This window comes from Myripristis murdjan, chromosome 9 (genome assembly GCF_902150065.1).
Source record: "Myripristis murdjan chromosome 9, fMyrMur1.1, whole genome shotgun sequence".
Taxonomy (NCBI): domain Eukaryota; kingdom Metazoa; phylum Chordata; class Actinopteri; order Holocentriformes; family Holocentridae; genus Myripristis; species Myripristis murdjan.
The window spans coordinates 17,777,932-17,790,697 of NC_043988.1; the positions used below are offsets into that span (position 1 = coordinate 17,777,932).

General features: G+C 40.3%; 1 protein-coding gene across 1 annotated transcript; it reads right to left on the reverse strand.

Annotated features, from left to right (window-relative positions):
* Window positions 1-352: 352 nt before the first annotated feature.
* slc6a4b (solute carrier family 6 member 4b) lies at window positions 353-8,656 on the reverse strand. The gene is made up of 13 exons (XM_030060146.1): window positions 8,434-8,656; window positions 7,437-7,571; window positions 6,677-6,896; window positions 6,423-6,561; window positions 6,139-6,273; window positions 5,369-5,472; window positions 3,635-3,762; window positions 3,415-3,527; window positions 2,695-2,826; window positions 2,452-2,551; window positions 2,200-2,300; window positions 582-749; window positions 353-433 (listed from the first exon to the last, which is right to left on the reverse strand). Exons 1-13 carry the CDS (start codon window positions 8,654-8,656, stop codon window positions 353-355), a joined length of 1,779 nt encoding a protein of 592 aa, XP_029916006.1.
* Window positions 8,657-12,766: the final 4,110 nt, after the last annotated feature.

Consider the following 12,766-nt stretch of genomic DNA (forward strand, 5'->3'; position numbering starts at 1 on the left):
AAAAAAAAATGCAGCATTTTAAAATGATAATCCTTGAAAGCTGGTCCACTGGTGATGGAGGACTTCTATAGACACACACAGGCCATACAGGTCCAGCTAATTTACCAGTATTGCTACCAGTGTCTCTTTATTTCTCTTAGAATGACCAATCTAACAGCTTTTACTCTTCTTCGATGTAGATACTAAAGTGTGTAAACTAAAGTCAGTGTGGATGCTACACAAAATGCAATATACTCTCAGATTTGGCCACCAACTTAAAAATGTAGTTTAAATGGGAATCTACAAGCAGGTTACAAGTGTCTACCGCAACAGTAAACTCTTTTTCTAGGCATGTCCACCTCTCTTTCTGTGTCTATGGAACAGGAGCCATGTTGACGTTGTCTGTGTGGATGTCTGGCATGGTCCTCTCCGGCCGCAGACACACCGCCAGACGCTGCAAAAAAAACAAGACAGAGAGGGAAACGGAATGGTGAACCGTCCACAATGTGGTGTGTGAGAAAGCGAATATTCAGGGCTGTTTGCAGCTTTTGCTGAGAACTGATATACTGTCTCTTCTGAGCTGCAGCGGGGAAGCCACTAACCTGTTTGAGAGATCCCGGGGTCCACACCAGCTTGTAGACCATGTAGATGGGGATCCACATGAAGGACGAGAAGCCAATGATGTAGCCCACTGTGATGCTCCAGTCCGGGTACTTATAGTCAAACAGCGTGAGAGGAGGCGCTTTCAGCAGGGAGCTCACTATGATATACTGAGAATGGGAAAGGAAGAACTAAGAACACAAACCTAAAGAGATACATCTGACATTGCTTATTAGTGATTTGCCCATTTGTCAGTTCCATTTGTCTCAATTAGAAACTAGTACCTCCATGAACCATGCATGATGTGAATAATTTCCAGTGAGAAACATGCTGGATATAGTCTTGGAGACGATTTTCACAGGGGAGCACAAAGGACTGATAGAGAGCTTCATCACATGGTGCAACAATAATCACCTGAAGCTCAGTGTCAGCTAAACCAATGAGCTTGTGGTGGACTGCTAGAGGAATAGGAGGCCCCCTGTCCTGGTTGTCATCCAGCGAGAGGAAGTGAAGTGAAAATGCTGAGTTATGACGTAGAATAATGGCTGCAAAAATGTCATTGTTGTTATGATGTTATGATGTCACTGTGAATTTTAAATTGGACCTTTTGTATATAAAATATCATGACTACATCTTTTTATCTTGTTTGACATTTGTGTGAAACAGACATGTTTTGTTTGTTTGTTTGTTTGTTTGTTTGTTTGAGGTAACAGCGAACTTCACCTTTGACCTCTGAACACCAAACTCTAATCAGTTCATCCTTGAGTCCAAGTGGGCATTTGTGCCAAATTGGAAGAAATTCCCTCCACCTGCTCCTGTGATATCGTAAATCATACAGAATAGAATACATTTCCGAACAATGCAAAATCTTAACAGGAGTTCAAATGGAAAATGGACTGTATCTCTATGGCACTTTACTGGTCTACTGAACCCTCAAAGCACTTCACAGAGTTTTGCCTCACATTCACACACTGATGCTGTCCATCAGGAGAAGTTAGGGGTTCAGTGTCTTGCTCAAGGACACTTTGACATGTTCTCTGGAGGAGCTGGGTATCAAACCAACAACCCTCCAATAACCAGGCAACCGCTCTAGCTCCTGAGGTCCTGAGATCAGACACACTACCCCTTGTGGCGTGGCTCATCAACCAGAGAGACTCATGCAAACATTTGTGCAGTGATGCAAACATCAGTGGTATTATTTAAGTACTGCAGGTGAAGGAAACTGATTGTCATACAAGTGTTGATGCATTATACATACTTTAGACAAACATTTGAATAAGGCCTTTCATGAGGAGAAAGAACAACTGAGGGTCAGCTGTTAGGGCTCTGGATCCTTCAAAGGCCACTGGCCCAGTCATCTTTGTCCTGTCGTTTGATCTTACATTGAGCTTTTACCCATGTCATTTAGCTTTGCCTGGTTCTGACTATTGATCTCCAGATTATTTAAGAGGGTGTAGTTTATTTGATCCTCCCTTTCAAACGAACTCCACTGTAAGATCCTGCCTGATAATGGCAAAGATTACAAATACACACTGAAGTAGTTCGTATGGAGGTTTAGATTTGGATCCACTTGTTGACTGTTTAATTGCAGATCTAGCTATTTCTGTGTCAACTTCTTACCGCAAGAAATGCTGGACTGATGGCGACCCAGCACACCTTCCAGAATAATCCAGGAGCACTGCCCAACATGGCTTGAATGTCATTGCTGAATCTTTGGATACCTGGAAGCAGTTTCAAAAGTTTCAAAAGCAGTGGCAGTCTGCATGCCACAGGTATGTTTGGTCAGTCACTATTTTTCTGTCAGGGTCATCAACTGACATTATAAATAAAAGAAGCTGGACAAACATTGTTTAATAATGATATCTTGCTTACCATAAAACCAGGAAACCGCAATGGCCTCAAGGAAACCTACAGCAATAATGGAGCATCCGACTCCAAATTCCTCCAGCAGCTTCACCACATAGGCTCCACCCTGCAGCATGCAGAGGTTAATCATAGCAGTCATCATCACTGATCCATGAGAGTAGCAGAGATCAGATCTCAGGACTGAATATGTTTCTGGTACCACCTGTAGTTTCAGCAGGTGCTTGAAGATGCTGCACATCAGTTACTTACATTTGTGAGAGTGCTGAGAGAGCCCAAAAAGCAGACGACTACCAAGCCCAGGACGAACAGTTCCCGTCTGTGAGAGAAATGATCCGGATACTCGTCCAGCACAGCGGTGATGATCGCCTCCAGCCCACCAAACTGAGATGCACAGAAAAGACATGCAGCGTATTGTAAGAAAATCACAAGAATTTAAAACACAACATGTAATATAAATGTTTGAATCTACAATAGGCCATTAATTTTGATAGCTTCCATCAGGTAATTTTACACATTACAGTAAAATCAGTATTACAACAGCTGCATTTGGAATAAATAAAATAAAATAAAATAAGCTATATACAGATTTGAGTATTGTGTGTCTAGTTGTGTCAGCGTCATTACAATGTTGTTTCATCAACATTTTAGGTTATTGTACATTATAACTGGTATAATAGTGTGTTAGTCATTAGACTAAATAGACTTTCAGTGGTTTCTCAAGTAATCTGATCATAACTGATCAAACAGTTGTAATTTCTGTTACCTAAAATAGATAAGCTCTTACGATAGCTACTTTTGAGCACTATTATTTCTTTATTGCGCATATATATTTTATCATACTTTAGTATTGGATAAATGCAAAAGGGTCCGTGGTCTACTTTCCACACTTCTTCTGGACTGTTAGACAGGTTATTCTGGGAGGAACGAGGTCTTCATACATTTGAAATGTTTGGCTTTCAAAGTTCCTACCGTGCTGTCAAGGCCCAGCGTGATCATCATCACAAAAAAGATGATGGCAAAGAAGGTTGAGCCCATCATGTTGGCGATGGCCTCAGGGTACGTGATGAAGAGAAGACTTGGTCCTGAAAATATGAAAAGATTGAAGATGAAGACATTTTGTTTCACATTTTATTTGCAGTTTAATCCTTCTTTTTTTGTTATTTTCATGATAAAAATTCAGCTGTTTTACCTTTATCCCTGGCAACATCCTCTACCTCCACATTCCTCATTTCGGCCATGTATCCCAGCACCGTGAAGATCACAAACCCCGATACAAAGCTGGTCAGACAGTTCACTAAACTGGTCACAATGGCATCACTGCAGGGGGAAAGAGGAAGTCTCGTTCAAACTGAAGGGGCTATCGTCAAAACTCATGTCTGGCAAAGGTATTAATACTCATTATACTGGTTAAATCAAAACAAATTCTTTTTTTTTTTTATGTCGTTTTTCATTTCTACCAATGATGCCATTACAAGCTATTGTTCTCTCTTGTCCCACTGTTGTGAAGGCTGGTCTGCACATCGCTGAGCCACAGCTGACACCGGCTTAATTGGTTCCTTTCAATACTCTCTTCAGCCTTGTTTTCTGCACCAGAAACGAAGCTAAACCTGGCTAGCAAACGCAGACGTCAAGCAGCAACAGTAATCAAGTACAATCCTCTGAATTATGTATGCCACAACAGCATTCATTACATTGATAAAACTAAAAAAATCTCAATCAAAATATATTGGTTGTAAACTATCATTGATGTAGTTACAGCATTAATACATTTTTTATTGGCAGAATTTATTTTTTATTGGATTAAAATCTTGCATCTCCAAAAAGGTTTTTAAAAAAATGAAAGGCCTGAGTCATCATTATAGGGATTCATTCCAAAACCAATCATATTAGACCTGACAAAAATGTGACCTGGGGTTAATTTGTGTGAATGTAATCAACATAAATAACTACACCGTCTATCATGCTTTATCATAGTATCTTTAATTTCACACAATTCCCTCATAATTTTTTATCAAAATAAGTGTCACACTTCATGGTCAAATGATAGACACGGCATCATGGAGGGAAACTCTGCATGTTGCTCCACTACTGGCTGTTTACACTTTTAATTAAACAAAATTAAACACATTTAATTAAAAGACACGTTTCATTTTCAAATCGGCTGATGATATAATTGGATGAAATGACTTGAATGAACATTATGTGAGGGGATCTTTATATATATTATACTATGAATGATTTGAAATCTGCAAGATTTTTTTTTTTTATATCAGCAGGATCTGCCCATGAGGAATCAACGGTAGTATTTTCACAGAATTTACCATAAAATATGTTTTAAATATGTTTGATAAGCCCGGAATCGCGAAACTGTCAAAACATAATAGTTTTACAGACTTTAGTTGACAGAAAGGCCCAGGTTTGCTCATGAGCTGTGTGATACACTGATGTCTCAGTGCGGTGTTTCTATCACTTCCTCACCACTGGTCACACTGGGAATTTAAAATTTAATTTCTTCCACTGGCTATTAGCCAGGTAGTCACTGCTCTGATAGCACTGACTCATCCATATCAGGTCACTCATTCAGCATCTACAGTAACTCCCTGTTCTTCATGGGGTCTCTGTAACCTGCTACGTCTAGTTATTACTATGATGGCTATAGAATTGAGAGTTTTAATTATTATTTAATTTAACATTTTTTAAACTAGGTGTGTCTCATTGAGATTAAAAATCTCAGAGGGATGAGTATCAGTGAATATTTATCGTTCAAAGCAAAAGAAAACACATGTTTCAGGCTTTAATTTAGACCTCTGCTCATTTATCTGTATTTATGTCATATGCACAAGGCTCACATAACTCAGTGCATCATATAGTTGATGTTTTCATCTAAGCCATGTGTGGTTAGGCATGCATTTTTATTTCTTACCGATAGCAGTTGTTTGTGAAGGGGTTGTAGCTGGAGAGGGCCAGCAACACCCCAAACCCCGGCCCAAGGGAGAAGAATATCTGAGCAGCAGCGTCGACCCAAACCTGGACAGGACAGAAAGAGTCACTACCGTCTCTGGTCAACATCATTATAGAATGTAATACCTCATTTTGTTTTTGTATTCATTTCTCATACAAAAGGATTAGATTCCTTCTAAGTTAAACCTGCAAAACTCATTTCTGTCTTTTCATTGGTACAAATAAATATGAGTTTGATGTTACTGTTTTTAAAACTCATTGTGGTCTGCGCCCCTGGGAACATGAGGCTGAAAAGTGCTGCAGCAGCCATACATAAATCTAGTTGCCACACAGCTGTACACAGGGAGATCTGAAGAGGAGCATGCATTCTGCAGAAAAAAAAGACGAGGCAGCGCTGGACACTGGTGAGTGAGATAGAAAGGGAGGCCTTTGTTAATGGGGGAAAAAAATCTAAACCAATTATGCATCTTATTATCCTGGTCTGTGGCTTATTTATGCATCTCATTTCATCTCATCCATATTCCCTGCAACCAAAGCACTCACACATGCTCAGCAAACAACTGCTCTGAGCAGAGCTGAGCACTTATCCAGGAGCTCCTGGACTGTAATTCAACAGGTTGTGTTTCAAAGAATCAAACATACAAGACAAACTTACTGTATTTTTTACTTCAAGAGACGATTAAAACCCATCCTTGAGTGGCATAACACTAGCCTCAACTTTGTCCAACTCACACTAGTCTCCAGGAGCTTCTCCCACTGGGGTTTGAGATAAAACTCTACACCTCTCCAGGCACCTGGTAGAGTGGCACCACGGATTAGCAGGATGAACAGCACGACATAGGGCAAGGTGGCAGTCACCCACACCACCTGGCATGGAAAAGACAGAGAGAGAGAATGAGGAAAAAGATAAGAGAGAGAGAGGGAAAGGGAGCGGGAGATCTTTGAGATGAAAGTAGAGATTTTTATGTAGGATGAACACATGTATTGAGGGTGAAAAACGGTCTAAAATGTGTTACCTTGCCTGAGGTTTTCACCCCCTTCCAGAGGCTAAAGTACACTATGGTGAAAATCAGAAAAAGGCAAAGCATCAGCTGCCAGCGAACGCCGCCGACGTTACGCAGCCCAGAAGACTTGTGGATCTCAAGAACATTCCTCCTGTAAGGCGAAAACACTGAAATCAGCAAGTTGTCCTCATTCAAAAATTGTTAGATCACTTTATTTGCCATTTATATGTTTTTTTTTTCTTGTACTCACACTTACATGCACTTACGTGTAAAATTCCTCTGCTGGAGACCTGGAGAAATTTGTCCAGGTGACATTTTCCCGAGTAAAATAGTTGGTGCAGTGAGGGGTGTTCCACACGTTGTCGCAGTTTGTCCAAGGTAAAATACTGGAGAAAGAGGAGTAGAAGTAGAAGAGTGCCCAGGCGATGATGGTGTTGTAGTAGAAGGAGACATACAGAGCGATGATACAAATGGCATATCCTATACCTGGAAGCAGAGCAGAGACAGTGGTGAGGGATGATTCACCTGTGTAATTTATCTGGAATCGCAGTGATTCAATTACTGCTGAACAAGATAAATGATTCTCATATTATGCCTGACGTTTTTCATTATGATATTGCAAACATTAACTTCATATGACACAGCTGGAAATGATTAATCATGCTTGAACGTAGTCGATTATTAAAATGCTATGTAAATTGCATGCTGAGAATTTAATAAAATGTGCTTTAACATCATAGTCTATTTATTTGGTGGCAAAGTATTGCAAAATGCTGTAATGGATGATATTCAGATTAATGAGATTTAACCTATTAGTCTATTATAATACCAATCTGTGGTAGATTAACATTTGAAAATGATTCCCTGAACTTTGATTCAGATATAATACCTAAAATCCTAAAAATGAATCATTTGGGTTGTGGATAGCTTGACTGTCATTTACAACCAAACAAACACTTTGATACTCAGCTGTGGCATGATGATTAGAGCAGATCAGGGGCTGAGCAGCAAGGTGAGAGGCCTTACCTTTGAAAATGGGACAGATGTGTTTCCATATGGATATGGCTCCAGTTCTGTGGAACTGTCCCAGCGCCAGCTCCATGTAAAAGAGCGGTATTCCACCAAAGATGGCCATCAAAATGTAGGGAATGAGGAAAGCCCCTGCACAGACATGCATGAAGGTATATGACATGTCATCAAGGTCAAAGATATAGCTTTTTCCAGTAAGGCCACGGTGACATGTTGTCGTTGTAACATGGCAGTTAAATACATTCATGCTCAGTGGCATCGACTTTAGAATTCAAATCACAAAATGAAATCAAATTTCCTCGCTGTCTTCTCTTTCAGATCCTCTCATTTTTCTGCTGGGTACATTTACATTATGTTATATATTTCAGCTCTTGTAGGGGTTTGTAAAACAATCAAAACTTCGCTTATTTTAACCATGAATAAGCACATGACATTTTTGCTGTATAACCATTCAAGACATATAAAACTGGTATTTTCATATGCTTTTAAAAATCCTTTTCTCCCTCAGAAGTGCAGAAAAAATAAGTCTTTGGTCTTTTAGACCCATTATATTTATTTTAAAAAAAAATTGGCTGGAGACTAAAGAATAACCTGGGATTATTCTAAGCAACAAGTTATGTAATCAGTTATGCATCAAATACAAGCCAATAGGTTTTCATTCAAGGGAATATTTATACCTTATACCACACTCGGCGGGGTAGACAGATGTGAAGCTGCTGTGCGAAGTACCAATACTAATTCTTAACAAATTAGTTTATATCTTATGCAAAACATAAAACTTTTCATTATCGTGTTTGAGAGGCACAGATCAGCACCATGGACAGTTTCCACTGGCGCGTAGTGTGTGACCACTTTCTGACACAGTGATAGAAGCTGTTTAAAGCGAAAATTCATTGCTTATGCTGTACCTGGCACATTTACATGTATTTGAACAGTCATAACTTATTAAATGTAAGCTAAGTTGCCTGTCTCTTAATATTTCTGAAACTCTTACCGCCACCGTTTTGATAACATATGTAGGGAAATCTCCAAACGTTGCCCAGGTCCACCGCAAAGCCAATGACAGATAAGAGAAAATCCATCTTTTTGCTCCATTTGTCTCTGGAGTCCGTCTGTGTGATGACCGGCACCGGGACAGCGTTGTTGTTGTAGCCGGGGCTCGGGGAGCCATGGGCGGTCAGACTCCCCACCATGACCGCGGAGTCCTGTCGGGGCATGGCTGGCCGACTCTGAAAAGTCAGTCCAAGTAGCAGTTTGACAGGGAGAGCAGCTTTCTCCTATAACGCTGACGGTCCGAGTGGGAGGAGTTGGGGAAGGAGGTACCGGGCAGCTGCAGCGGACTCTTGGGAGCAGACTACCTGTTAGTGGATGCTTGAGAAAGAAATGAGTGTGTCCTCCTTTGATGGGCTCATATTGCACTCACTGACAGCTGCTTTTAACCATTTTCATCTTAAAAGCTCAACTAACTTACAGGTGCTCCAAATCAGTTATGGCTGGTCAATAACAGGGGCCACTGTCTTGTACTTGTATGGATTTTAGCATTGAATCAATTTAGTTTTTTTCCCCACAAAGCTGGTTGAAATCAATCTGGTTTGATTAATAGGATTAGAGCTTTGCACAGTGGCGAGTGCATGTCTGCTTTCATGTCTTTGTAAGTTTATTTAAATCACTTTGGGTAATTATTTCTCCCTGGGAATCCCTAAATATCAAAAACTTTCATTCAAAATTAGACAACAGGTTATCCTCAAAGTAGACTTAATGCTGAACTTAATCACTCAATGCTTGACCTGCCACTATTAAGGTTCAATAGTTCTATCATTGCCCGGTTAAGGCTGCTCATAAACATCATCCTTCAGTGACAACCAATATCCATGAATTGCCCAGAGCTTACCACAGTCCTTCCCAATTAAATCACACTGATCCTTGACACAGGCTCCGCATTTACCAGATTTATATTGACTGTGAAACATTTACAGCAAGCCTTAAATATATCATTGTCACTAGGTTTTTAGTCTTTTTTCCAAAATTAAAAAAAATGCCAAAGTATTTTCAGGATCCCCATGTGTAAGGATAAATTCAGTAAGTGATATCAAAAAAGGTTTTCTTTTTGAAAACAACCTCTACTAGCCTCCAAAGATATAGGGCTGGCCTTTAATACTCTTTATTATTAAAGGCCAGCCTTTTATCATGTTTTCCATGCCATTTTAATCAAATTATTCTTATTGAACTTTCCTATTTCATGACTTGAAAAATATTGTACAATGTGTTGGAACCCTGATCAAGCCAACATGCAGGCAGCTGATATGAACTTTCAGAAGTTTGACAGCTATAAATAGCACCTTGAGTCATCTTGACTTCCTGATCCCGTGTTAATATAGTTTGGTGAAGACAGTGCTGAATAGAATCTCTGCGGCATAACTGCACTCATTAGGAAAACCAAATAAAATGACTTTGTAATCAAATCCACCGCTTTTAGCACTGTCCAGCTTGAAAAGGCTGCTAACTAGATATTCAGAGAGCAGCGGCCATGCAGACCAATGAGTGGAGAGTGCATCAAATGAAGTTAGTTTGGGAAATGGATATGACAATGAGATAGGACATGAGACATCCAGCACCATCGTGAAACTGTCACTTAAAAGCTAAATGGCTGCCAAACTGTCTGGCCTTTCCACAGCATCGACACATGACCCGCTGACTGGCTGACTCTGCTGAAGGTGGAAACTGTGAAATTCATTTCCTGTCTTTGACAGGAAATGAATTATTTGATTGATGTTTTTATCTATTTCCCATGTAGAGTGCTTTGGATGTGTGTAAATCCTAATCATATCTTTGTACATTTTTTGTTGTTCAATTGTGGGATATCTCCTAAAATGCAAGCTACAAGAGGTTTATGTATATTTTTGTGGTTCTGGTTGTGCTTATGTTTGGATAGCATTTATATTTATGCTCATGTTTGGTTCTTGTGAGCCTTGTTTCCTTGCAAGTTGTTGAATCTTATTTCTAATTTCTAAACTAATTATGATCGAGTTCTTATATATAGCCTTTATCTAAATGAAAACAGGTGAACGTCTACAAACTCAGGTCTCTTCACAAACCCGGTGCCAGAGGTAGGCAAGTAGATAGAAACCCCTTTCCTCCTTCAGTTCAAACCGCATCAGATTCAACATTTCTTCTCATCCCTGGGACAGAGAGGGGTAAACAGTCAGCCAGGGGAAAAAGCAGCGGTTGCTCAGCCACGAGCTGGGGGCCCCTGAGGGCCAAAACATAACAACAAACTATACAGCACTGGCCTTCTCTAACATACAATCCTGTCAATCTGCATTGGCACACATGGGCAGAAGAACATCAGACTGACAGGACCTTCTATCACATGCCCGGGTGCCTATTAGAGCATGTCGACTCTAATCACACATGGACATGTGCATGTTGGCCCTCCCCAGAGATTCTGCTGACAGTCTCCACGCCCACAGTCAAACAGATATTGATATGACACAGCATTGTTATTTCTAATCTTGTTATTGCTTTGATTTGGTTCTGCTTCGTATTGTAGTCACTCGTTAATAAGAAAAAATATGAATATTCCTACATCCCTTTATCAACCTTTTGTCCCACTTTTCTTTCTTTTATTGTCTTTTTCTTTGTGCTCACTTCTATCATCTTCTAAACATGACTGACACTTTCTTTTTGACTTTTCATGATGCTCTCCTGCACCTACTTGTGATTCAAAAGAAAGAACAGCCTTTTGTTTTCCCAAGTGTTGATATTCTGTTGGTCTACAGGCACTGCTTACCTTGGATTCAAAGGAAGGTGGTTGCATCACTTGACACAGCCATGCCTGCGTGTGTGCAGATTATTGATTTGACCCATGGCAAGTCACTGGCGAGGTGTGCTGTCCTTTGTGCAAGACTGAGCACTCAGCCGTAATAACACATAGGTTTGCCTTTGATAAGTAATTCACAGCAGGCTGGAAAGGGTGTGATGTGTACTCAGGCAGAAGTCCTGACATGGCATTTAACATGACTTACTGGTATGTTACCTAAAGCCACAGCAAGGTGTGAGTCATTCCAGGGAGGGAATCCCACTTTGAGGAGGACGTGTGTGAGGAAAAGTGAGGACAAACGACACAATGAGCCAGAGAAATGGCATTGAGTGGAAGTGACTCAGGCACTGACGCACTGGAGGACACATAAATCCCTGTAGTAGAACGGCATGGATAATGAGTGAAAAAAAAAATGCAACAATTTACAGATCCACAGTCTCTTAAAGCTGCACGATCAAGATTTTGCATCTCCTATCCAACCTGATGGTCACATTGCCTGGATCCCTCGATTCACCCAGGGATTCAAATAAAACCATGACGGGAGCTTGAGGGGCCCTCACACTGCTCCTCTCATCCCTCTCTACTGTCATCCTGTGTTACCAGTCCATCCTTTCACCACTTGATTCACCTGACAGCTTCATCCTCCAGGCACACCTGGAGCCAGGGCCCGGGGAAACCTCACACTGCACATAGCTTACTCGTTTTCATATTCTGACACAGAAAATGATTTTACATGAATTGCTGTCATTCAGTAAATGTTAAACAAGCAGGTTTTGTACATTATTATTATTGTGGTTACTGTTATTGTTGCTGTTGTTACTGTTGTTGTTTTAAAATAAAAACAATGCATCTATACTTCTTTCGCGCCTATAATGTATTTGCTCCTCAGTGCTGCTCATTTTGTGGGTGTTGAGCATCGTAAATGACACTGTCTCCATCTTCTGGACAATATATGAACTAGCTACTGTGAGTGACAAATCCTCTGTAGCCTATAACAAAAAAGTTGAAATGCCTGCACAGAATTACTTCTTTGGTCTACTTACATTTTTTAAAAGATTAGTATTGGGTTAGGTTCAATCTATCATATGACTAAGCATCAAAAGCAATGTTTTTGGCTGTTGTGTTTGAACGTGTAGATACAACCTCTGTGTGTCATGTTGACTTTTTTTGCTTTCCACGAGACCTGGTTTGTCACTCACAGGCAAATTTCTCTTGAATGTGATTAGTGACAGCAGCAGTTCAGGAAATGGAGTGACGGGTCATTTTTGTTTTGACATGCATAAGTGTAAAGTGCATTTAATTGTGGCTGATTGCAATGCGTTGAATGCCCAAATGGATCTGAAGCTTCATTATAGGAACTGTATCAAAAGCCTGATGATTGTGGCTGTTTGTGATATCAGGGCAAAAAGCAATGCAGTGTGTGAGCAGATGATGCTACTCGGGGATCTGGCCATGCATTCACACGAGCCATGCAGCCATAGCTCTGGGCTTAACCTTCTCTTTACTG

What these genes read in the sequence shown, in the direction of transcription:
- slc6a4b (XM_030060146.1), bottom strand. Translation starts at nt 8,656, where the DNA reads ATGCCCCGACAGGACTCCGCGGTCATGGTGGGGAGTCTGACCGCCCAT. An exon ending in GGGTGAAAACCTCAGGCAAG is followed by an intron (nt 6,274 to 6,422) that starts GTAACACATTTT and finishes TTTCCATGCCAG; the next exon opens with GTGGTGTGGGTGACTGCCAC. An exon ending in TGCGGTTTCCTGGTTTTATG is followed by an intron (nt 2,301 to 2,451) that starts GTAAGCAAGATA and finishes AACTGCTTCCAG; the next exon opens with GTATCCAAAGATTCAGCAAT.